This window comes from Centrocercus urophasianus, unplaced genomic scaffold, assembly GCF_019232065.1.
Source record: "Centrocercus urophasianus isolate 14NV4802_14NV808 unplaced genomic scaffold, USGS_Curo_1.0 seq_16, whole genome shotgun sequence".
In the NCBI taxonomy this organism is placed as follows: Eukaryota; Metazoa; Chordata; class Aves; order Galliformes; family Phasianidae; genus Centrocercus; species Centrocercus urophasianus.
In genome coordinates, this window is record NW_024884711.1 from 46,571,073 (window position 1) to 46,597,034 (window position 25,962).

Genomic DNA, 25,962 nt, shown 5'->3' on the forward strand with positions numbered 1-25,962 from the left:
ATCAGTCTTTGAATGATTTTTGGGATGTTTAACCACTTGTTTTTATAACCAATGTGATTTTGGAATAGCAGTTGAGCAATAAGATCACATTATGCACTACTGAGAGACAAACATAAAGAAAAGAGGAGAACTGGGTTACCACTGTTACCCTACAAATGTCTGTTTATGTCGTCATCTTTATTGTGCACATTCAGCATGGATTTGGCAGTACTATTTGATTTTTAGATGCAAATTTCTTGTATACGCATGTCTAAGATAAGGTACATTCTGATACAAAGCATACACATTTCACTATTTTAATGCAACAGTCCACACATTTCCATTACAGAGAGCAGTATGGTCAGGACTACCAAGGTACAAAAAAAGAAATTAATAGGTATCACTGACATGACCCAGTTGCCCAAGCATAAGCAAGGCATGTTGCATTTCTGAAATATCTACATAGAGCTGGCAAAAGTCATGGGACTTAGAGACATCTATACAAAGACAGCTGCAGGAATATGGAGTTCCAGAAATGATATTAAGTGCCTTTTTTGGGGTAGCCTAGGTGATCCTCAAATAATGTTTAAGCCCACTGGGAAATAATGAGTGATAAATGGAATATGAAGCAGCACTTTAATCTTACCAAGAAAAAAAATGTTTCTGTTATGCTCATCATTCTTGCTCCTGAGTGTAACTTGGTGCAGTATTTTCTGTGGCAAAACCCAGAAGCGGTGCTCAGGTCCTGTGAACTCTGAAATTTCAATATTACTGTTTATCCTTTCTGTTCCCTTTGGTTTGATCAAGAAAAAAAAGTTTTTAAAAAGCCTTTCTGAAGCCTAGGGGGGAAAATCCTCTGTTGGGGCTTGAGATCTCCCACCTGAGGGTAGCTAGATGCCAAAACTCTCTCATGGAGAATGCAGAGGGAATGCCACAATGTGGACCCTTCCAGAACCCACTACCAGCATCCCCAAGCACAGAAGGAGAGCTGAATCCACCATCACTCATAGCACAGGGAGCATCTGCCTCCAAACCTACCCTGGGTGCTCCAGCTCTGCACGTTTTTGCAGAAGTTCAAAGAGGTGGGTCCAAAACCCCAAAAGAGGATGCTGGAGAGCTTTCCTCCCTTCACCTGACCCCACGTTGCACGAAGCGTTGCAATTGTCGGGTCTCTCGAAAAAGGAGCCGGTGCTCTGGAAGGGAGGAACAAGGAGCTCCGGGGCGGGTCTTGGGCAGGTGTGGGCGGGCTGAGAAGCATTTGGCAGCCCCGGCAGAGAGAGAAGAGGGGAGGATGCTGCGGAGAATGCGAAGTTTGTGCTGGTTGCTGCTGCTGCCTTTGGTGAGTGTCCGGCGGGATGGAGGCAGGGCGTTGCACATCTGGCTGCTGCCCGCAGCTGGAGGGATCCATCGCTGCACCACGACCCGTCGTGGGGGGAAATCAAGGTGGGGGGGTTGATCCAGAGGCAGTGTAACTTTTGTCTGAGCGGGGAGTGGACAGAAGGAAAGAGATGTAAGAGAAAGGAGAGGAAAAAAAGGAAAAGAAAAAGCAAGAGGAGGAGGAATAAAGCACATTTGTGAGTAAGGAGGTTAGTTTCTGTTATTATTATTATTATAGTTTTCAAGCCTTAAAATGTTATCAATACGTCTTTCGGTTCCTGTTGATTAAAAGTGCAGTTTCCAAAGGATAGAAAAGCAATCCTAAATCAGAACAGGTGTAGTATGGCTTCAGAGGGACAGGAAGGGACAGTTTCCTGTCTCCCTTGCCATATGAAAGGCTACTTTGCAGAAGGGGGAGGATAACTAGAAAAGAATACTTTCTCCTGATGGGTATGGCATATTTATCTCTTTGAGAGGGCGCTGATGTTTTTACTCCTGAAGGCAGCTGCTTCTAACCAAGCAGGAACACGAAGCATCTCGTGTCTGCTGTGTGCTGGAGGCAGCAGGTGAGATTGTAATGTTAAGCATCAGGGAAGATGGATGAGCAGAGGGACATGTACAGAGAGTGTGTACATCCCTCCCTTGCCAGCTGCTGGTGTTGCCTGTGCTGATGAGCCACAGCAGGTGTAGGTGTAAGTAGAGTCATATCTCCTCTTCCTTGGCCTCAAAGAGTTGTCTGCAGACCTTCCTGTGTGATTCTTGGGGGCTCATTAATTCTACCTTGAGCCATATTGGAGTTAAATATTTAGCATAGACTGGGATTCAGGCTCCCTCTGTAGTCAGTGAGGAAACCATTACCTTCCCTGGAGGCATTTCATCTTGTCCTGCAAAAGACAGATGCAGTGAATGCTCCTACAGAGCCTGATTTTTCCTAGTAATGCTAGATGGTCACAGACTGGATTCTGCCCTTCACTTTTAAAAGGTGAAAAGATGCTCATTCTTACCTCCCATCTTCTGGAACACTCACTTTTTCTCTGTATTTACTCAGTTTTATTTGCAAGCGTTATGATGCGGATTCTTGCTACATAAATCTTGTTACCTGTGGTTATTATTCAACCTGAATCATCCTGCTGCTACAGGTAGAGTGCCTTCGGCAGCTGGATGGCCCTTTTTACACATATCATTGACACAGTGTATTCTTGCAGATGTCTGCAGAGCAGAGCTAACCTGATGTATCACGCACACCTGTGGGCTGCCACGCATTTTAACACTTCAGCATACTGCAGCAGTCAGTTCCCATCATAAATGCCTTATTAGGTGGGGTGAGAGAAGACAAATGCCAGGTTGACAAACTGAATGCTCCATGTAGGCTTTGTGATCGAGTTATTGGTCAGGTATGAACTCTGTCTGGGAAGAGTCAGCCACTAAATTCAGTGGCTTGCACACCTCAGATGTGGGCTAGTGGGAGTTCTGTAGTGGGGAGATCTGTACCCAGAGCCAAGTTGTCAGAGAGGATCAGAGATCCTTGGATGTTTGGGGCAAGCAGTTTTATCACGTGTCAAAGGAACACATCAGAGAACAGGAATAATCATAGTGCAGATTCTCCAAAGAGTTCTTCACTCAGATGTGAAAATAAACCAGAAGGGTAATCCTGAAAACTTCCTCTATGCATCGAGGTACTTCTTGCTCATATCAGCTCCACAGAGATCTGCATGTCACAAGAGCTCCTTTGTGCCTTGGAGAGTAGTCCTTGACATTAAAAATTATCATTTGCTTGTAAGTGACAAGCAACAGAGAGCAGTAGGTGCTGAAATGCATAAAAAGGACTTTTCCTGTCTTAAAGATCTCAGAATCTCAGGGAAAAGATAAGGAGGCATTGAAAAAACACTGCATTCACCATCCATCCTGCTGAGCTGAACTGCTTTCTTCTCCAAACACTTAGCAGCTTTTCACATTTCTGGGAAAAGGCTTCTGTCTGATTTAATGAGTGGAGGTGAGAATGGAAACAGAGGTGGGTTAGCACTGAGGCAGTAGGCACATAGATCCGAATCCATGGCGAGGAGCTGTGCTCCCAATAAAAGGGAGCTGGGTGCTTAAATTCCTGGCATAGCTACTATTCACTAATTTGAGTTTAAGGGACATGCAATTTTCTTCTAGGATCCAGTGGCCTTAACTTCCCCATCCATAGGCGGCTGGAGGGATGGAAGGAGCAGCTCAGGTGTTTTGTTCTGGAGGGGGCTAATGGAGGGAGACGGGTTCTGTATGGTGAGACTGTGTCCTCAAAGAGAGGTAGGAGAAATCCTTCTCTCGAACTGTCTGCCTTCATTGATTATCAAAGGAAGCTTGAATAAAGCATCCAAAGTTGTCCATCAAAAACTTGGAATTAATGTCTAAAGCTACTCGTTTTGAGTCTCTTCATACAACTGGGAAAGGGTAGAAAGGCTCAAAGAGCAATAGCTATGGCTTTGGTGGAGTGAGATTCCCAGTTAACTTTAACATCCAGCTTTCAGTTCCCTGGGATTAGGTGATATTATCCCCACCCTTAGGCTAACCCACTTTACACACAGCAACGGAGAAATTTCTCTTTAGTTTAAGCACTGGAAATAGCAGAATGGAGGGATAGTAACATGCTTCTATTCTTTACGTATTGGTAGTAATTAAAGGTCTATCAAATTTATGCTGGTAACGCACTCTCATTTTCATTTTCCTCAAGATAATACTAATTACATAGAGTTTACAAACAAAATAAGCTATTATATCTGTATTGTCACATACAGAATGACCTGTGAGTGATAGGTACACAACACTAATACACATACACTGACCGTACACAGATATGTATGTATAAAAAACACTGTTCTGTACAAGGCCATGCAGTTAAATACAGTCCCATAAATACAATCCAATACACAGGGGAGCATTCAAGCATTACTCCAATGTCTTAAAAGCAATCTTGAAGAGATGTTCCTCTAACGACTGTAAGGCAATCAGTGTCTCATCTTCTCTTGTTCCATAGGTAATCGAGTTAGAAAGAGGAAACAAACACTGAAAATACCCTCTAGATAGTCATTTTAAGCTAAAATGACTCCTGCAATAATCTATTTAGTTGGCTGAAGAGAAAGATTGGAAATAGGACTTTACCTTTGGGGTTGAAAGTTTTGAGAATCGAGGCTGTGTCAGAACTCTCAAGTTAAGGACAGGATTTTCTATGATAGCCAAACACATTGTTGGTGACTTTCCAATAAAATCAGAAATGGCAAACGGGTTTTGGATATGGTAGAAAAAAATTGGACACTGGCTGGTTTTTACATTCACATTTAAGCTTTGATGGTAAAAAATTGTGGCTACTTTTTAATAGTTTCTTCCAGTTTTCCAATAGAATGGAATTCTGTCTCAAAATGACAGGATTGTTGGGGTTGGAAGGGACCTCTGGAGATCATCCCATCCAATCCCATTGCTAAAGCAGTTCCCTACAGTAGGATGCACAGGAAAGCAGGTTTTTAATTTACCATGTTATAATACACAGGCATCACTGATAGGTCACAATGGATAGCAAAATCCTCACTGCAGTGATGATGAAGTGGGCACTGAAATGAGCAGGAGCTTACGGAGCTGTAGGTTTGCCTCAGCTCCTTTTGGAGTGTATGGGAACATCATCTCTCACTTGGATGTGGCCTGTGGCTGCCGTCCCAGATCTACCCAATCATCATTTGGATCTTTAAGAAAAGTGTCAGGCAGGTGGAGAGAATCAGGCCTGATGGAGGGTTTTGATGAGCTGTATGCAACAGATTGAGAAGTTTATGAAAATGCCTGATGACTACTTTGACTTCTTCAGTGATTAGAAGCATATTCAAATCTTTTTGTGAGCCGCCTTTCATCCTATGAGCTTATTATATTCATCAACATTTCAACATTGAAGAAAAAAAGTATGCATTTTAGAGCACGTTTTGATTCTCTGAACTGCGTCTTCTACACTACTGGCCAACTTACACAACCATTGTGCAGTTAAAACCAGGCAGGGAATGCAGGATATTTGAACGTGGCTTTCTGTGTCACAAAATACCATTTAATTTACCCAAGGTGGGAGTCTGTATGATACAAATGACAGATAACTTTGGCTTGAATGTGGGAGAAAATATTCAGGCATCAGAGTTGTATCAGAAAAGCTGAAAAGGAGAAGCACAGATACAGAGAACAGGGAGTACAGAGACAATTTCAGAGAAGATCTAAGAGATGAATGCAAACTGTAGAGACAGAGACCGAAAAAGCAGTGATGAATATTCTTAGTGAAGGATTTATGGACTTGATACATAATCTATTTTTCGGATTTTAGATTTGGACTGCATTAGAAACTAACCAGATCACTAAAAAGACCATTCAGGTTCTTGAAACGTTTCTAACTTGTCGATAAGTTCAGATTCCATTTTTTTAATGAATAGTCAAAAAAAGATGAAGTGTTACCAAATTTCTCCTGGCTCTTTGATCCCACTGAATTGCAGTTTCAGAAGTGACTAATATATTAGTGCCCAGCTTTCCAGCATTTTCCTTATTTTTAGAGAGCATAGAATTCATCCTTATTTTTTCCCATGTGTGATAATAGACTTTTTAATGACTGAAGATTTGTCTCTTATGTGCCATCTGAATTACGGTTTCTCTACCTCCACAACAGCCTTCAAGCACCATCTTTGGATGGGCTCTCAAAAACGGATGCTTTTAACTGGCAAGAGATTTTGCAAGAGGTTCAGGTTGGATATTTAGGAACAACTTCTTCCCCAAAGAAGTCAGGCATTGGAATGGTGGTGGGGTCACCATCCCTGGAGGTGTTCAAGAAACATTCAGATGGGGTACTAAGGAACATGGTTTAGTGGGCAATATTGGTGGTAGGTGGACAGTTGGACAAGATGATCTTGAAGATCTTGTCCAACCATAATGATTCTATGATTCTATGCTAATAAAATGTTGTTCAAGAGTAATTATGAATCTAAAATCTGGCTCTATGAACTGTCTCAGATTTTTAACATTCCCTGTCTTGTCATAAGTAACTTTTTCATGTTCATTTCTGATTATTTTTTTTTTTCCAGGCAAGACTGTTTCAGTGGTCAGAACTCAAATGTAAGACACCCCTGTGAGCTCTGACTGGTTGCTGATGTTCAAGCCAGCTCAGTAGCTCAGCAATGCAAGACCTCATTCCTTTGAGTGCTGCCCACAATGCTGCATGAAACAGCTGTGTTTTCAAGCCTTCTGGTGAAGACACTCTATAATGGAATTTACAGTAAATTCAAAGCCAGGTTATTGCCTTGCCAGCAGGAAATGATCACCGAAGCACCATTTTAAACCAGCCTCTTTGGCTTATTACCATGGCAGTGAAGACTCTATCAGATTAGACATCTCGGCTTTGGCTCCTAAATTACCCCTTTATAAGGTGAAAAAGAGAAACTCTTTTCCTGCAAGAGCTCAGTGGTTATAGAAGGTTTATCCAAAACTGCAGAACTGTGTCCCTGAACTGGCAAAACAAGGAATGCAAGGCCCTTTACTTTCTAGAAAACCCCATCATCTAACTAACTGTGTCTAACTGCAGACACAATTTAGAGCATCAACAGGCACTTTTATCTTGAGGCCCTGTGAGAAATAAGAAAAAAATAAGTAAACCATACCTGACAAATCACAAGTAATGTTCTGCCCAGAAGGCTTTTTGCTTTTCTGTAGCTGTAAAATGGTTTAATTTCTTGTGTATGCACCATTTCATCATTTTTGTCCTTTTTTTTTTTTTTTTTTTGTTGTTGTTGTTTTGTTCTGTTACTTTCGGTAAGGCTTCAATAGTGTTTCCTGACAACACCATCCTCATTTTTACTTCTTGTAGAGCAGGCCATAGGTTACCTCTGTAACTGCACTTGATATTGATTTTCTACCACCAGACTATCAGAAATATTTTATCTATGCACTGGCATATAACAAAAACTCTGGTTCTGATAACTACAGCTACCCTCACCCCAAATGCTATCCCTTAAAATCAAATAAAACGTGCATGCTAATTAATTGCTAAACCATTGACAGCAGAGGCACTGACTACAATCTCACCAATGGTGAACATCAGCAGTAGTTGTCCAAAAATTTCTGAAATAAATCCTAAAATTATGTTTCCTGATGATTCATCATTGCTGTCAGAGTCAAAACTGCGTGGTCTAGGGATCTGTTCTGCTACAGCAATTCCTCTGTCACGTCTAAAACCAATACACAACTTCCCTACAGGTAGAGCACAGTCTTCTACTACCACTGCAAATTATTTTCACTCCACTCACTACAGTGCAGCTCTGAGTTATGGTGACTTAGGGACTGGTTTAGCAGGTGTGGATTTACCAAAAGAAGAAAAAAAGGAGATGCAGCCTCCTCCTTTAGGCAGCAGGAATTCTGGCATACATGTTCCCCATTTGACAATGCATTTGGGAGAGCACAATTGCTCTGTTTCTCATTATGAGTTCCACCTGTGAGCATCGTGTGTGTTGCTTAAGTTGGCCTTTGGAAAAAGGTATCTCTTCCCCCCCGTTGAGACTTTTTATTAGTAATTACTTGTCTGCTTTTCCTATTCCCTACACTTCCGGCATGAAGAGGAATGTTAAGTTAACCCATCTGCCCCCAAATGCTTTTATCTCAAGAGCATTTTGATTCTCTGTTCTTGGTTTTGATTTTATTTTTGTGCTCTGGCTTTTCAAGTCTTTTGCCAGAGGACTCAATATAGATATTGTAACTTTCAAACATCAAGCCTAAGAATAATCCATTAAAAAAAATTCTCATTAACAGCAACAGGATCTAGGAATTTCAGAAAATGAAATAATGACTTGCTTTCTGTCTGCCTGACTCCATTCCTATAAGCAGAAGTAATGGATTTATGTAGTAATTATTTTCTTACTATTACTCAGACTTTTTTGTTTGTTATGTAGACAACTGAAATGCATTTTAAATGGTAAAGTGATAAATGGGACTCAGATTAAATCTGAAAAATTACATTTCAGAGTCGTGTTACTACAGTAGAACAGCACGAGGTACTATTTTAAGAATAACTTATGCTGATTTATAGAATGTATTTCAAATTACTGCTGGAGGGATATTATGCCTGAAAAAAAGCAATGCCTTAAATTTCTTTTCATACAGTGTCCTTAATCCTCTTTCTGTTCTAATATTAGGATGTATGAACCATTTCTAGAGACCCATAATTAAATGTGCTTTGTCCACGCTACTTTAAAACCCAAATGTAGGCACAATTTTTGAAGGTTTTTTGGAGACAAATTTGTGTTCCTACTTTTTTATTCCTCTAGGCAGATAATCTTGTAAAAAAAAGTCTACATAGCTTCCAGTACCACCACTGACTGAAAACATTCTGAAAGCCAATAAATCAACTTCCAGTGACTGAAAAGGCAATAAAGCAGCAATGTTTTCATCTGCGCTGTGTTTTCAAAGTCATTAGAGGTTTAGAATGGCCTACAGTCTTTCTCAGAAATCCTTCAATCCATCATTTCAATTAAAATCAGTGCTCTCAAAGCCTTTGGCTTTATTTTGAATAGCTGGCATTAGAGCTGCACTATTCCATGATTCCATGTCATGAAGATCCCACTATAGCCAGTGAAGACTCTGGTGATCTATTCATTTGTCTCAACATAGCTGATGTGCTTTCTATGCTCTCTTGACTCTAATGATTTTGATTCACTTGCTTAAACATGCATGCACAGAACTATTGAAGACAACCCAGACAGAGTGCTTGAAATTTTTAATAGGTCTGGCAAAATTAACACAGGGCTTACACAAGTGTATGGGAACTGTTGGTCATGGCCTGAACCTCTGATTGACCACCTGAGGCAACCAATGAGTCAGCCCTAGGAGCACAGGTGAAGGCAATTCACCTGTGCTACCAGAAGGGGTGGAGCCTGGCTCCACCTCTCCTAGATCCCATTTAAGAGCTGATTACCACCAGATTGCTCCCTGTGGAGTTTACTGTGAGCCTACGACACCGGTGAGCATTTATTTAGATTATCTTTCTATCTTGATAATCTTACTAAGCCTAACCTTTGTACACCTACTGATTGTACAACAAAAGTTTTGGGATAACCTATGTTACTTCGAATGTCATTGATCCTCCCTGGATAAGTGAAACATCCCATGGATTTCTATTGACTGCAAAAGAAGCCTGAGTAACAAAGTCACACGTAGGCACCAGCAATATAGAATTTCTCAGAGTTCAATGGCTCCTGAAGAAGTACCTGCCATCGTTATCAGATGTTCTAGTCTATTAAGAGCATCTTCACAATGAGAACAGACATGATGCAGCTCTACAGAGGATCTGAAAGTTTTCAGAGTAGGAGAGGGAGGCTAAGCAAAATATTTGAGAGTGCCTTAATGACATTAAGTATCTGTACATAAGAAGTTGTCCCAGTTAGCAGAGCTGGTTGATGATTGGAAATCTACTTAGCTGATCAAATGTAGGTATCTTTATCTGAGAAATAATGTAATTCCTTCAACTCCAAAATGAAATAACTCTTTTTTGTTTTTTTTTCCTTTTCCTCATCTGGTGAAATGGAAGTAGTACCTCTGTGCACATCCTCAGGAAGTATGGTGACAAAATCATGTAATCATTCAGTTCCATCTATGATCAAGTGGTTTTTTTTTTTTTCTAATTTCTGTAAATACTTGGGCTTTACTTTTGTTTATTGAAGTGCGAATGAGCACTTAAGTTTTGTGAAAAACACAGATATAAGGAGGATCTAGCATAAAAGCCCAACTTCAAGAAAAGGTGTTACATAAAAGGTGCTACCATGGAAAATCCCAGCAGGGATGCATACCCGCACATGTATATAAACTGATATATATTCAGGATCAGAGCCTCCTTTTCCTCTCTGTCCGTCTTTCTGCCATTTATGTGTCCTGTTTGCAGAAAAATCTTCAGCTTGAGTCTGCAAAATATTTTACCTCAAATTACAAACCCTAAGTTACAAACAGGAAAGAAACCCTGCTCTGTTTGTTCTGGTAATCACTGGATTTCCTGGTTGTTTTGTCTTTTGTCTCATTGAGGTTGTGGGAATCCATCCAGAATGCAAGATATTTCAGCAGGTGGTGAAAGAAGAAGCACTCTGCTTAGAAAGGAACGAATCTGTTTCACCTGATCTTAAAGGTAATGGTCTTGATGGCTAAGATCTGATATTAATATGAATTGTATCACTTCTGATGTGTGGTGTGAAGATATCAGTTGTTCTTTTGGGTCACAATTTGATCTACATTCCTATCCTCTACTCCTATTTGGTATGAAGTGCTTCTCCTGTTGGCTGGAGCTTTACCCCATCAGCTTTTAGGCATCTTTAGAAGCTCAATGTCTAAGTCAGGATGTGTCTTCTTAGATTCCCTTACAGTCAGTGGAGGAAGGTAGATGTCCATAGAAAATTTTTCACTGCTTCTGGCTTAGATGCTTATTTTAGGATGCGATGAATCATTCTTTACAGTCATATTTCTCTTTACTATCTACAGGATGAGACTAAGATGATTAGTTCGTACTCTGAAAAATTTTAGATGCATAGTTTGGGTAGGAAAATCATACTTGGATTATTTTTTTAAAAAAACATTGAAATAGAAGAAGCTTACAGAGAATATAGTTTGAGCATGGTTTTTAGTATATTATGTTGAAAATCATTTAAATTTTGGTGAAAATTTTATTTGCTAGAAGGAAAAAAAACAAATACAATCCCAATTTCTTCAAAATATTGTGGTTGGGGTTTTTTTGTGTTTTTTTTTTTGTGTGTGGGTTTTTTTTTTTTTTCGAGATTAGGTTGGGCTGGATGATCATGGAGGTCTTTTCCAACCTTGGTGATTCCACGATTCTGTTTTTTTCTGTAGCCTATCCAATTGCTTTGGTACCTGGCATTCTTCTAGTTCTCATCAATTTTATCTTATTGTTATTTTCCTCTCACTCCTTCACCCCCTTTCATCAAGTCCAGAATACCTCCTGGATAGATTCTATGCTGGGAACGCCTACTAAAAGTCCCCCCCAAAACTCTGGTAGAAACCAGGCATCTTCCACCATGATTTGTTGAACACTTTTTCCTCTTTGAAAGGTGGAGAACAATATTCCAAGTATTTTTTTCTTCAACAGAAAAATAATTGCATGATTCTGGAATCTCCTTTGTAGTAAAAGCCACTAAAAGTAATACAGTTCCCTCAGATCCCTGTTAAACTATTTAAAATTCTTAATTCTGTTAAAATCACACTTTCCAAGTGTGATTTTTTTTTTTTTTTCCTAGTGATTCCTTTCCACATGAATTCTCTAGAGATGTAAAGAATTTAACAAAAATCTCTTCTGCTTTTTTTATACCCTTTCTCAGAATAGTTTGAAATGAAACATGAGACCAGGAAAAACAGCTCATGCTCAACGTTGTACCTATGGTACTTATGTCAATGGGAGAAGTCCCTGACTTGTTTCTCAGTTTTCAGGAAATAAACTGAAAGATCACAAATCATACAGAGTTACTTCCTAGCAGAAGGGAATCAGAGGTGGGATTCATCTACATTGCAGAGGTTTTAATCTGAAGTTGTTATGCATTTTTCTCATTGTACACAGCAATGTCTAATGAGTTTCATCAGAAGACCCAGGATATAATTCCTCTCTTGTTGATGTGGGTAAAACAGGTCAGTTGAATCAAGCTCTAAAAAAGCAAATCACACCCTAAAAATGCCTACTCTTCTCTGCTGTCTAAAAAGGAAAGAATGACTGAAGCAGTCTGAAATATTAATGATGTCAACATTATTGATGTAATTGCTACTACAGTTGTCTATATGGAGTCTCAGGTGACTGCCATTCATTAGTCTTTTGAAAGCCTCAGCATGCAAAGTGTTCTCTGCATTCTGTGGCCTAGCCATCAGTTTTAAGTCACTGGAAATGGAGCCCAATTTGAGACTGAAAACATCCCAGTTCCGTTCCCAAACAAGGATCTGTTGCTTAATCTCACGTTGTTAAATAGGCTACATTTTTATCCTAGAGCTCCTTCATGATTTTTGAATGCTTTTTAGAGGGACCCTTTTTCTCCTAAGATGCGTGGACCACTGCTTGTCTATATGGAGCTCAGCTTACCTAACTTTGTTCATTTGCAAATTAGCAGCCTAGTCTATAATCACCAGAGAGACCTGAGTACATGCAGTGAGTGATTCATCCTGTCCTCAGAAGGGAGCCACCAGTATGTGGGATGAATCATCCACTGGAAGTCCCTGTCTCTTTACACTGATTGTAGGGGGAAAATGGCTAAGTTTAGCTAATGTATTTTAGACAATTAAAATTAGAGATAATAAATTGGGGCTTCTATTTTCCCATTTGGCAATTTGGGGATAGCAGGAATTTCATCCTCGAGAGGGTGGTGTGAGGATAACTTAATGAGAGATTCTCAGGACTCTCCTTTCTGAAGCCAAAGAGGAACTCTGCTTTGCTACAAGCAAGTAATATTGCTTCCACATTTCAGCTCCTGACAATTTTAGATTTGCCCTCTCATCAGTCACAGAGGAAACAAAAGAATCGGTGAAAGAAAATAACACCTCCAGAATAAAACTTGTGCACTGTTTTATATCTGCCTTATAACTGCCTGGAGATCAGTTTCTGCTACAGCATGATGCTGGCTTTTTTTTTTTTATTGTTTTGGGCACCTTTACGTAGTTGGTAATTTTTCTGTGCTGCACCCACACCTGCTTGACAAAAGCCACTGCATGACGGCAGCTGGAGTCTCAATGTGAGGCATCAGTGACAAAGCCATGATTAACCTTAACTTCTGATAGCACTTTTAATTGGACACTTGGTGCTGCATCTTCAGTCAGCCACCTCTGGTGTGGGGAACCTACGACTAAGAACCAGGCAGGTCTGCTGACAATGGTTGTTTCACAAGATGCTCAGAGAAGTTCTCTTGCTTTGGGATGGATCTAATGCCTGTTGAAGTCCACTGACAAAATGTTGGCTGATTAATGGCTGGATTTCAGCCTCTATGGGTTTTTCTTTTAAGTCAGTTGAAATGGATAGACTTTAGATGTGAAATCAAGAAGTTAATGTTGGATTTTTCAATTATTTTCATCTAGACTCTGAAACCATTAATGAAAAATCTCAAGAGCTAGTAATTATTCCATATTTTTATTTTATTACTTCCATTTTGTTTTGTTTTGACAATAGAAACAGCTGCAGTTGATTTGACTTTCAGATTGTGTCTGCTTGAATTTCATGTACATTCTTTCCAAACAGAAGGTAGAAGTGCACTTGTGAAGGATGATACACTCAAGAGGAAGAGGAAAGCAATACAATCCTTCATTTGTAGAGTTTTGTGGCCTCTTGTGACTCTTCTTCATGCATACATATAAGTGGGAAAGCCATAGACAATCTCATTATGGCAAATCAACTCCATGTATTTCCTTTACTTAGAATCATTTATTTTTTTTTTTTAATTTTGTTTTTCTTTCCAGGATGTGCCAGAGATTGGGATGGTCTAAGCTGTTGGCCCAGAGCTGCTGTGGGGGAAATAGTTAAAATTCCTTGTCCAAGATTTTTTGAAGAAATCACCAATATCCATGGCAAGACTTTTTTCATATTCTTATTATCCCTACATGGTTTAAAAATAAATTCTAGTACCTACAGATTCAGTAACTTCCACGTTTTCATGATTCACAAAGCCATCCAATGTCAGCCAACGCAGGGTAATGATGCACATACACATCTTGGTTTATGGTGGATATTCGATACTTTTCTGTTTCGTGTGTAGTACTGAATTACCTAGTCTCCTTGATCTAAAAACTATGGGTAATTGCACTAGATTGCTGAGGTTATTATAATGGAATACATCATAGAATCACTGACTTATGAAGTCATGAAAAATTAAGTTTAGAGTCAGAGCAGGATCAAGTTCAAGGATTATATCTGACTTCAAAGCTAGATCAAGTGGCTCAGGGCTTTTTTCATACACATAAATTATGTTGTGAATGCAGGATAGATTTCATGATTTGATTTCCTCTGTGTGAAGATTGAATTTACAGAAAGAACATCTATATTACCTAAAAGAAATTCTACCTCTTGAAATGAACGGGAATATCCGTGTTAATTTTTAAAGAATAAACGTTCAGATTATTTACTGTGTATGGCTAGTTGTACTTAACATGACTAAATTGGCAAGGACCAAACTTAAGAATCAAAATCATTTCTTGTCAAAATATAAAAATAACTAACAGCAGAAAACGAACAAACAAAACCCAATGTAACATACCCATCCTCTAATTAATTCTCTGATATGTTTTGCCATTAAAGGCTTCCTTCAGAGAAACTGCACAAAGGAGGCATATTGGTCAGAACCATTCCCATCATATGCTGTTGCCTGTGGATTTGATGAAGGTTCCAGCAAAGGTCCTGAGGATCAGGTGGGTTTTTATTTCCTGTTTGTGAACGTCTCTAAAACACACTCTCTTGTTTATGCTGAGTAGACAGATATTTCCACATATCTGAGCCCCATCAGAATTCAGAAATGATCTTTCTTCAGTGTTAAGTTCAAACCTATTAAGTAACAAATTAGGCTTAATATAAAGCTCTCCATCCTTTGTTTCTCTTGGTGTTACTCAATAGATTTGTGGCTAGATCACCTGTCCTGTCCAATAGAATTTGTTTCTCTGAGAGATAGGATTTGAATCCACATCATCTTCCAAGGAAGACTTACCAACCTGCCATAGGAAACCACTGAGTGTAGTTCCAGTGCTTCCCACTGCATTGGTGGTGGTAGTTCTTCAGTGGATGAGCTTTGCTTTGTGGCTGAAGGGTATTGATTTCTAAAGCCATGGTCACTGCCTCTGTCTCGTGAGTTCTGATCTTTGCTAAATGGAACACAAGAGAACAGGGTGGATTCCCACTCCTTGTACCCATTCTGCATTGGGCAAGGCTCCTACATCTCATACAAATGCACTAGACCCTATACCATAACAGCTCACTCCTCTCGCTGTGGTATTTTGATAGAAGCAATGGACATCTCTCCAATCTGGGAAAGAAAAGACTAATTTATCCTTGTGCATGGTCAGAGTCCTGACTCCACAGTGGAAAAAGATGATTAGCCACGGATCAAAGCAAGACAAGAGGTTGAACAGGACTGTTTTCATTAATACTCCAGCTTTTTTTGTATTCTGGTGTAAGCCATTAATTTGGCTCTTGAGGTGTAATTGCTCAAACACAGAAGTAATAGTTCAATTATCTGAATCTTTAGAGAGTCTAGACATAGATGGATTCATCCTAATGGATGAATTCTGTTTCCATAAAATTGGAAACAGAAGCATGGTTGTAATAGGCAGTAGAAATATCTGGAGCAAAATTCCCCAAATGTAAACCAAAAAATATTTATATTTCTCTGCTATGTGGAGAAGCTGAAAAGAAAAACGCTTAAAAAATTCTTCAGGTTTGTTATCTCAGTCATACCCTGAAGGTCCATGAAGAGAATACAAAATGAAAAAGCTCTACTGTTCTGTAAACAGAAGGAAGCAGGTGATAAGAACCCCACTTATGTTCTATGAGGATTACTTCTTTTATATTTTTTATCTTCAGTGAAGCATCTTTTGTATACAGCATTGATTTTTATCTACCCTAGAAGAATATATAAAGCACATCAAAACACTTCCTTATTCAGCTGAAGAAGCTGTTTTCTAATTTGAACCTTTGTTTTGAAAATACCGTAAAAAACATTAGCGGTATTTCAGAAACACCAGGATGATTCCTACGTTGTCAGGGTTACCTGATTTATTTATGGATCCACTTAAAATTGCTAATATATTGCCTCAACCTAGAAATGCTGTCTTTGGAGAAACAGAGATTGGATCAATTAGAGAACAAAGTGTCCACTGCATTTCCAAGGAGGAAAATTCAGAAACTTGTTTTCTTGGGATTTTGAATAATCAAGGGATCCTGTAGTAAATTAGAATAAAATGTGCATATTGCCATTGGATGAACTACTTGTCCAAGGAATTAAAGATAGTGAGGTTACTTTCATGGCTTTAATTTTCTCACTTTCACGGCGCCATGAGAATTTTTCACAGAGCTCTGGTTTCCTCACCTTGCTATATGCAAGTTGTATTCCTTTTTTAACCATAGCTCAAATCAGCATGAAACATCCCTTGGCCTAAAAGGAGTACAGTATGGCTCTCATGTAAGTGTGCTGATTCACGAATCACCCAACAGCAAGTTATGCATCCTCAAATCCACATACACCTATAGGATAAATTGTAGTTATTTAACAAAATTAGCATGCTCCAACTATTTTATGGTGACTATTTTGAATGAACTGATGGGCTGTGAAACCTGGCTCACATGTATGAGGGCTTCAAAGTTAAATAAATAAATAAATAATAATAAATAATCAAAAGCATGTTAGTGATGGAGGGAGAAACCTAAATCAGGTCTTTAATATCTAAAGCAGTATGTAAGGGATGGGACTGACCAGTGAGGGAACTTGTATCTTATTGAAGCACACCAGTATGCATGCTGCATAACCACCAGCATCAGTGTGTGTTCTCTTTTTCTCATAGAAATCATATTATTCTGCATTTTGGCGTGTCTACACTGCTGGCTATGCAGCATCAGTGACTACACTCATTACAGCTCTAATTGTCTTTGCTGCCTTCAGGTAATAATAATTGGTCTCTTTTCAGGATGTCTGTAGACAGCCTCATCCTAATTCTTTTCAAACTATCTGTGTTTTTGTTTTTACCTATTTTCAAACCTTTCTCAGATGTTCTACTGTCAATGGCAATGAGTTCTTCTATATTCATGTGGTGTCATTTCCCCCCAGAAGCTAAAACACTAAAGCTGGCTGGATAGTTTGTCCTGGTCTCTTTAATTGCACCATACAGTAGAAATGCTCTAAGCTGTTTTTGCTATTAACATAAATATTTCTCCAGTACATAGCAGGACAAACCATACACAAACTGAGTATGCCTCACTTCCTAAACCTGTAATCATTACAAGCTGCTCATTCCTTCTGTGGAAGACATTATCAGGAGCAATGGAGAGAGGTTGAAAGACATTTATATGTCATGTTTGATAATGTTAGATATTAGGAAATTAATCCTGCTTTTGATTGGCTTCAATGCACCTGGACAAAAGCCTTAAGCTTGATCTCCAGGCAAGAGCACAGACAACAGAAGCAATTTCCTAGATGGAGTGGGCAGTCTCTCTCTTATAAAGAGACCCAGGTATAGAGGTTGATATATCCAAATCTTGAAGGAGATTCCTTCATCTCAAGTTTAGACTGTGGGCAGGACCATGTAGGGGAAATTGAACTTGGAAAGTGTCTGAAGTAATCCTGTATTCCTGTTTGAGTTTTGATGAGACCGTGAGAAATTTCTCTTGAAAAACGATTTTCCTTTTCTTTCTCCACGTCAGAAAGTTCCATTGTACACGGAATTACATCCATATGCACCTGTTTGTCTCCTTTATCCTGAGAGCAATTGCTGTTTTCACCAAAGATGCCGTTTTGTTTGCAGATGAAACTATGGACCACTGCCTGATGTCAACGGTACTAAATTTCTGCGCTCTCTTTTCTTGAGTTAATATTTAATTCGTGATTCGAAGAGAACGTAGACGTTTCTTAATCCCATTTCCCTTCAGTTTGCAAGAACTGTAATCTTCAAACAAGCAGTATCACAAGCCATGAGATCAAGTGCTATGGGTTACATTCATCTGTAGTATATAATGCACAACCTCGTTGAGTCTTATGGAGCAGTATCCATTTCTATCATATAATCATATATATATATATAATCAGATATTCTGTTTTATTCAAACTTCTGAAACCTTGTATTAAATTCCTCAGTTTCTGTTTGGCAAAATTCAATTTTGCTTATACTTGTTGAGAACCAAAACGCAATGGAGAGTACATCTAATAATTTTTTTTCTTCCTTCCCATTTCCAGGTAGCTTGTAAGGCTGCAGTGGCATTCTTCCAGTTCAGTATTTTAGCCAATTTCTTCTGGCTTCTTATTGAAGGAATATACCTTCAGACACTGCTTTTGCTGACCTTTGTTTCGGACAAGCAATACGTATGGTGGTTCATCTTTGCTGGCTGGGGTTTGTACTGTTTTCCACTTTGTGCTGTTTACCATTTCTACTTACTTTTAGAACTAAATAAAACATCCTGAGGTTTTCTCTGATAATTTCATTTGAAGAAAGGTACCTTTTCATGCAGGGGCACCACATTAAAACCATACCGTTATCTATATTTCTTACCTTGTTAGATACTTCGCCATTTAAAACTTTGAAGAAGGTAGAATGGATCATTTGAATAGGAATATCCTAACGCTTCTAAAGGCTGCTGCGCTCCTCTTTATGACTGGAATTAATTTCATGCAACTAATGTCATTATAAGTTAATAATCTAACTCTAAGCTATCTCTCCAGGTTTCTCCTGTAGTCAGTAGGGTGAGGTAGGCATGCTGTGGTGGTGATTAATCCGTTCCTCAAGCAGATGACTAATGTGCCTGGATAACAGCCTGAAAACATCTTGCCTCCCTCCACTGACTGAAGAAGTTTGAATGACCAACTTTAAGTTGACACTTTGCTTTTATGAGGCAGAAAGAGATTAATCTGAGACTGCACAGGGTCAGATCTAGGAATCAATAATTCTTTCTTTATTTATTTTTTTCAGAAACATTTTCTGTCTTTAAGGAATCTTTTGAGTGTATACATAAATTTGAAACATCCCCCAGTATCAGAATAGGTGCATTTAATGCATAAAATTTCAGTGCAGATAATTGTTTACTGCAACTCTTATCTTCTTGCACCTCACTTCAGCCATTCTAAAATAGAGACACTTTAATAGAGAGATTACGGAGCGTTTTTATTTTGAGAGTGAAATCCAAATTCTCACAAGTTACACTATAATTTTCCCTTTTTCTCCAGATCCTCAGACTTTATTTGACTTCATTAGAAAGAAAACAACTCAATTTTATAAAAGGGATATTAATTTGGAGCTACTCAAATTATGATTGCCAGAAACTAAACACTTAGGTCCTGATTAATAACAGCTAACATGAAATAACAAAGAAACACCTCAATTAATACTGCAGCAATGCTCATGTCCTATAATCCATCAAAAGTAAGAAATGTCTCGGGACAACTCAGGTCTTAGGTATTATGAATACAAATATTTCTCTTTGTTAATTAAAATGTCAGTTCTGAATATTTAAAACTATGTTTTGAAATTGCAGTTCCACGACACCCCCTATCCTCTTTCATTTTAGTTTCATGCTGCTATTCTACATGGATTTCTTTTTTCTCTGAACTGAGAGTTAAGTTTTCTGTAATTTGACTTTTGTCTGTGTTTCAATGAGGCATCCAATCTGCTGCACTGTGAACATTCTTTCAATAAAGTTTCCATAGAACACAGCATTAAAAAAATATGTTTTTTCCATGTTGATTTGCCCAGGAGCTCCCACTGCTGTGATGCTTACTTGGGTCCTCACAAGACTCCATCAACAAAACACAGGGTAAGTCAGTGTTTGAGTAAGGAAGCCAAGGTCATCTAAATTTATAACGTATTTTGATTTACTAGCAGGTAAAAAAAAAATAGAAGTTAATAACAGATAAACAAGAATATTGTTCCAAAGGTGTGCCTCAGATCTTTAAACTTCACGAGAACATGAGAAAATAGTTTCCAGATCTCTAATTTTGATGTACGTATATTGAGTAATTAAAACTCGAAATGCCACAGCAAGAGTTGAAATCATGTTTTGTTTCCCAATGCTCAATCCTTGAAATAACTGCACTTGAAGAAAATCAGTGCTTCCATTTAAAAACAGCCATGAATTTCTAGCCTTATCCTTTTCAAACCTGCACCTCCCAAAGACACTGTTACATCTTTATAGGTAGTTTTGTGTGCTATTTTCCTTCTGTTCTTTTTCATTGTTATTTTTTGTCTTTGAACATGAATGCCAATTATAAACAGTGGACTGTTTACAAAGAGCTGCCCTGAAGGCCCTCATGTTATTTCATATGGATGATAAGTTGGAAGAGATACTATTTCATATCTACCTTGTCAGGACTCGATTTAGTGAGGGAGAAATAATAAGTCCTATAGTCCACACTCTGTATTTTGCTCTCATCTAATTACTGCAGTGTGTCTGCAGCAGATGTTCTCCACTGTAATACTTCATAAGTCGTCATCCTTTCCACTGTATGTGCACGGAAAGGTGTGAGGAGGATTTCATTTTTCCTCCTTTCCTGTTGTTCCTCTTCTAAAGAATGACCAGACTGCTGGGTTTATTTGTTGAATCTAGAGAAAAAGAGCCTGGCACAATTGCAAAGGCATTATAAATAAAGCTCAGAAGGAAATTGGAGAGTGTGAACAAGAGATCTGACAAGTTCTCACAGTTGAAGAGTCCACGGAGATTGTGGATGCCCCATTCCTGGAGGCTTTCAAGGCCAGGCTGGATGTGGCTCTGGGCAGCCTGGTCTGCTGGTTGGTGATCCTGCACATAGCAGGGGGTTGGAACTGGATGAGCATTGTGGTCCTTTGAAACCCAGGACATTCTGTGATTCTATGAAGAGGAGACTGGAGAGCACTGGAACTTTGAGTGCTCTTCCAGCAAAGCCACTACCCACACTATCTTCTTCTCTAGTATACTTGTATGTCCATTATAAAAAAGAGATTAGTAACATCCTGTTACACTGCAAAGGCAGTGTAATGGAATAGCTCCAATGAAGACGTTTATAGAGCTGGAACATTTTCATTGCAGACACCGTCATTCATTTGGTTGCTCCTCTGGTATCAGATGTAGTTTCAAACCACAGTATCAGAACCATTCTTTTCTTATCCAACAGCTAATTCACAGGCCTAACAATCTGAACTTACATTAATGATGCTCATTACACTCAGACATGCTGGTTAAGCTATCATCTGTAAGCTCCAACGTTATTCAGCTCACTATCCTGTGTCACAAAAAAGAGAAAAGAAAAAAGAAGGAATAAATTTCCTTCAAATTGGGCTGCACGTAAATTTTCTGGGAGGTATCAGGGAAAGAATACTGGTAGAGGTCTTGGAGTTATCATTTAAAACAGCATCCATCACTTTCCTAATCAGTGACAGAAATAGTTCTGTATGTTGTGAAAAGTTCAAATGGTGCACGTAACATTATTGCTTTTGTTTGCCTTTTCAGATGTTGGGATGATGATGAAAATGGAGTGGTGTTATGGATCATCAAGGGCCCCATTCTGTTAACTGTACTGGTATGTTTCTGCATTTTTTTCTTCAGTACGTTCTGAAATCTTACAGCTATACTAGTGTTTCTTCCCCATGAAGTGGAAAAAAGCAATGCCATATGCCATACTTGACTTTTTTGAATGTCAAGGAGTTGGAAATTATAGTGTTGGTTGCTTTTTTTTTTTTTTTAACCAAAAATCCTAAATCACAACTGATATCACACATTTTCTGGAGTCATCCTAGGGCACTGCAGAACCACTTTGACACATCCATTCCACATACCATGTTCTTGCCTGCGTCTCTGCGTTCTGTTTCTGAAGGATGTCCATATTGACATAGATATCTCATAGATAATAGGAAACTGATTTAATTCAAGAAATTTCTCCAGACCATTTTATCCAGTGTATTTTTACAATGAATTCTTACGATGTAAACTCATGACAAAAATTGTCTCGTGTGCAAATTCATTCCATCTAAATTTAGGAAGAAAATAGTATGTCATTTAAGACTGTGTCTATTATAATCTGTGTTATTATTAATGAAGGAAACTGGAGGGACTACTTAAACTAAAGAATCTTCTAAGACTTGACAATAAATGCAATGAGATAACATCAGACACAGAGCAATACTGAGATTTGTATACTTGACTCATCCAGCAAAATTTTGATCGTATTTTTATAGATAGCTATATAATGGTGGGAGAAAGTAATATTATTTCTAATGATACTGATATGATCTGAGAGCAAATGTCCACTGTTTATGTATTTCCTATTAGTAAAGATTTGTAGTTAATTTATATCAATTGAAGATACTTCCTGACTTGTAGTAAATTTACATATTCTGTCTTGCCTTTTCAGGTTAACTTCATTATATTTATTAATGTCATCAGAATTCTAGTCCATAAATTGAAATCTCAAGAGGGAGGGGGGAGCAATTCAAGCCACTTTGTGTAAGTATTGTAGGCTCTCTTGAAATTTACCCATTTTAGCTGCCCTAAGATATTATTTTACAGGCAAGGAAACAAATAGGTTACAATAAAGAAAGAGAAGTCCTCAGAAGAAATAGTAAACTAAACTTGTCTTTTTATCCCAAATGTCACGAGTTTCTTCTTTGGGAGGAGGCAGGAACCTGGGAGGCATGAGAGGGGGTGGAGGGTGAGAAGAGAAGTCTAATGCAATGTACTACAGATGCAAAAAGATCCAACTTATAATGAGTAAATATATTCAGGTAATGCATCCATCTTACTTGACGTTTCCACACAGACAGGGAAAGAAGCAGATAATTTTCATTTTAATCCTCAACAGTAACATGCTATTAGTCTATTAATGACTGAATGTAGTCTGCCTTGTTTACTAACCCCTTTAAAATCAATGCGGATCTCAGTGATGCAGACAGAGGACTAGCATCCTGTACTAGCAAGATATTTGATTCTTCCCAAGATGTCTTTTAGTTACAGTGCAAGACTGTGCCCTTCTGGAATGATCTGAACATCAAGCAGAAAGCCCTAGGGCATTGTTCATAGTTCTAGCACCAATGCTTAAGCAACAGATTCAAGTCTTGTGGACAGTAATAATCAGATCGTCCTTGGCAGCTGTGGAAGTTTAGGCGTTTACATGGTAGAAACCTTCAAGGAATTGAGACTGGTCTCAAAAGGGTGGATTAGAATGCCCTGTTTGGTGCCTCAGCAGTTGTATGCATAGCATGGAGAAGAACACATAAGGATCATTCTGAAGTACTTACATGCTGATTTGTTCATCTTTGCTGGCCAGATGCTGACAGTGGGAGTGCCAGAAAACAATCTTTCCACAACTTCGTTAGATATAGTTGCATCCATTCTGAGCTGCAGTAAAATTTGTTCCAACAAAACTGTTGTCACTAATTTCACACATGTAAAAATGACTTGTTCTTTGATCCTTGACTTGCCAGGAGACTTGCTAAATCTACGTTGCTCTTGATCCCACTCTTTGGAGTGCACTACATCGTATTTGCATTTTTCCCAGAGAGCACTGGTTTGGAAGCTCGACTTTACATTGAGCTAGGCTTGGGTTCCTTTCAGGTAAGCAGAACAAAAAGTTTATGAGTCCTGAGAGGTTTGAGCTGAAGCACCACACTATTTCATTATTTAGGTTGACTATCAGAGTAGGTGTTAATAATGTGTCTAAATTCAGCGCACACATTCCATCTCACTCTCAAACAAGCTCTTTATGTTGTTTGCTCCCCTATCTTATTATTTAAAATCTCACAATACTTCTTAGTTCTGACTCATTCTTCACATAATAAAAAGATGCACCTACATTTATGGAATAACAGTGACTGAGTGCCACAAAGATCAGCCTGTGGATTAAGGAGGACTAAATGAAAATAATTCCACATGTAACAAAGAGGATGATAAGAGGACTGAAGACATAATGATAATATATAGCAATCTATTCTGCTCTTACCCTTCATTAGTAGCGAGTCCATCATCTGAACACGTCCCTTTTTCCTTTTCCATGTTGGACTCTGTTTGGAAAAACATCTGTTGGCCTAAGCCAAATCTGTGCCATGGACCACATTAATAATTTACCAAATCAGTAATTTAACAGTGCTCAGGACTGTGACTACCAGTGCTAGCACAGTCTGCAGAATGGTTTGGATGTGGGCTGGCTAACATTAGTAATATTATAAATATTCTGGATTCTGCTGAGACATTGAATCCAGATAAGAAAACCCAGTAAATAGTGCCATGTCACCTAAATCGGAGCAACAGAAAAACATATACTGTTGCTGTCTTACTCAAATTTTGAATAAAAGATGATGTTTTTCCCCGTTTCAGTGATCCAAATCACAATGGTTAATTTTTTTTCTCTATTCTCCCTGTCCTAGGGCTTTTTTGTTGCACTTCTATACTGCTTCTCAAATGCGGAGGTGAGTAGCAAGTATCTGAGATTATCAAAACCTCTGAAAATAATGGATATCTCTTATTTTTTTTTTTTTTTTTTTTTTTTTGATTCTATAATGAATCTGTGCTTTGATCTGTTCCCAAATGCAGAAATACCCAAAATTCTTTTTCCCTTAGCTGCTTTTTTGATTCTAATTGTATTCAAATAATTCTGGAAGAAGGACAGCTGAATCAGCTATGAAGCACTGACCCTTTACAAATGGTTGGTGACTTTCCTGTCGAGAGACATTTGCTCTGCTTTACCTCTGATAGTTGTCACAGGATCTCAATGGAAAGCCTATAACGCTGCACTTTCTTCAGGTTTATTTTCTCCCACAAGTTTATTTCCCTTCAATTTTCCAGTAAATAAGCAATGGCCAATAGCAACTCCCCTGTATTCTTCTGAATTTTGGAAACTTTATTTTTCAGTGTGAATGTGGATGTAGTTTCAGTCCTTCTAAAACTGCATGAAGGCTTAATCTTGATTGATTTGAGTGCATCTAGGCCTTATAGCCGTGCTATAAAATATTGGTATATTTTGTTTTCATTGCTCACTCTGTCTTTATTTTCTGATTGTTTTTAAATTCCTTCCCTGTAGGTTCAAAGTGAACTCAAGAAGCAGCTGTGCAAATGGCGGTATCAAGAATACCTGAGCTTCACACACAAACATGGGACTGTGTCCAAAGAAAACAGTCCAGTCAACTATGTCACTCAGTTATCACTGCTTGAAAAAATCAGTCCAAAAAGGAAAACACCTGCCAACCAGAATGGTGTAACTTCTGTCTGAAATTATCTAGCAGGCGGAGTTGCTGTGAATGCACTAAGGCATGGCCAGTTTGGATTCTTCGTGGCTTTCAAAGATTCAGTCAGTCACAGAATAACTTGGATTGGACCTTAAATATCATCTAGTTCCAATCCCCTTGCCATGAGGTCATTGCAAGCCACCAGATTAGGCTGTCCAAGGCCCCATCCAACCTGGCCTTGAGCACCTCCATGCATGGGGCACTCTCTGGGTGGCACTGCCAGGGCCTCACTGCTCTCTAAGAATTTCTTCCTAACATCTGACTTAACTCTCTTCTCCTTTAGTTTAAAGCCATTTGCCCTTGTCCCATCACTATCAAGTCGTGAACAAAAGTCAGTCCCCCTCCTTCTTATACCTTATATAACTTATATAAGTTCCGTTCAAGTACTGAAGGCCACACTGAGGTCTCCCCAGAGCATTCTTTTCTCCAGGCTGAACAAGCCCAACTCCCTCAGCCTTTCTTCACATCAGAGGTGCTCCAGCCCACTGATCAATTGGTCTCCTCTGGACCAGTTCCATCCACTCCAACCCACTCCAACAACTTCCCATAGCATCCACAGATTTCTGAAAATTTCATATCGTGAATGTGAGTTGCTTTTCTCACCTGGTACATATTAGCATCACAACTCCTGTTCCCACTCTCCCTGAACACAGAAAA

General features: G+C 38.8%; 1 protein-coding gene across 1 annotated transcript; it reads left to right on the plus strand.

Annotated features, from left to right (window-relative positions):
* The first annotated feature begins 1,270 nt into the window (after window positions 1-1,270).
* LOC122159654 (pituitary adenylate cyclase-activating polypeptide type I receptor-like) lies at window positions 1,271-25,289 on the plus strand. Its single transcript, XM_042817440.1, has 13 exons — window positions 1,271-1,318; window positions 10,417-10,516; window positions 13,828-13,935; window positions 14,663-14,772; window positions 16,915-17,012; window positions 17,771-17,903; window positions 18,300-18,453; window positions 19,810-19,870; window positions 21,539-21,608; window positions 22,440-22,531; window positions 23,509-23,638; window positions 24,448-24,489; window positions 25,101-25,289. Exons 1-13 carry the CDS (start codon window positions 1,271-1,273, stop codon window positions 25,287-25,289), a joined length of 1,335 nt encoding a protein of 444 aa, XP_042673374.1.
* The last annotated feature ends 673 nt before the right edge of the window (window positions 25,290-25,962 follow it).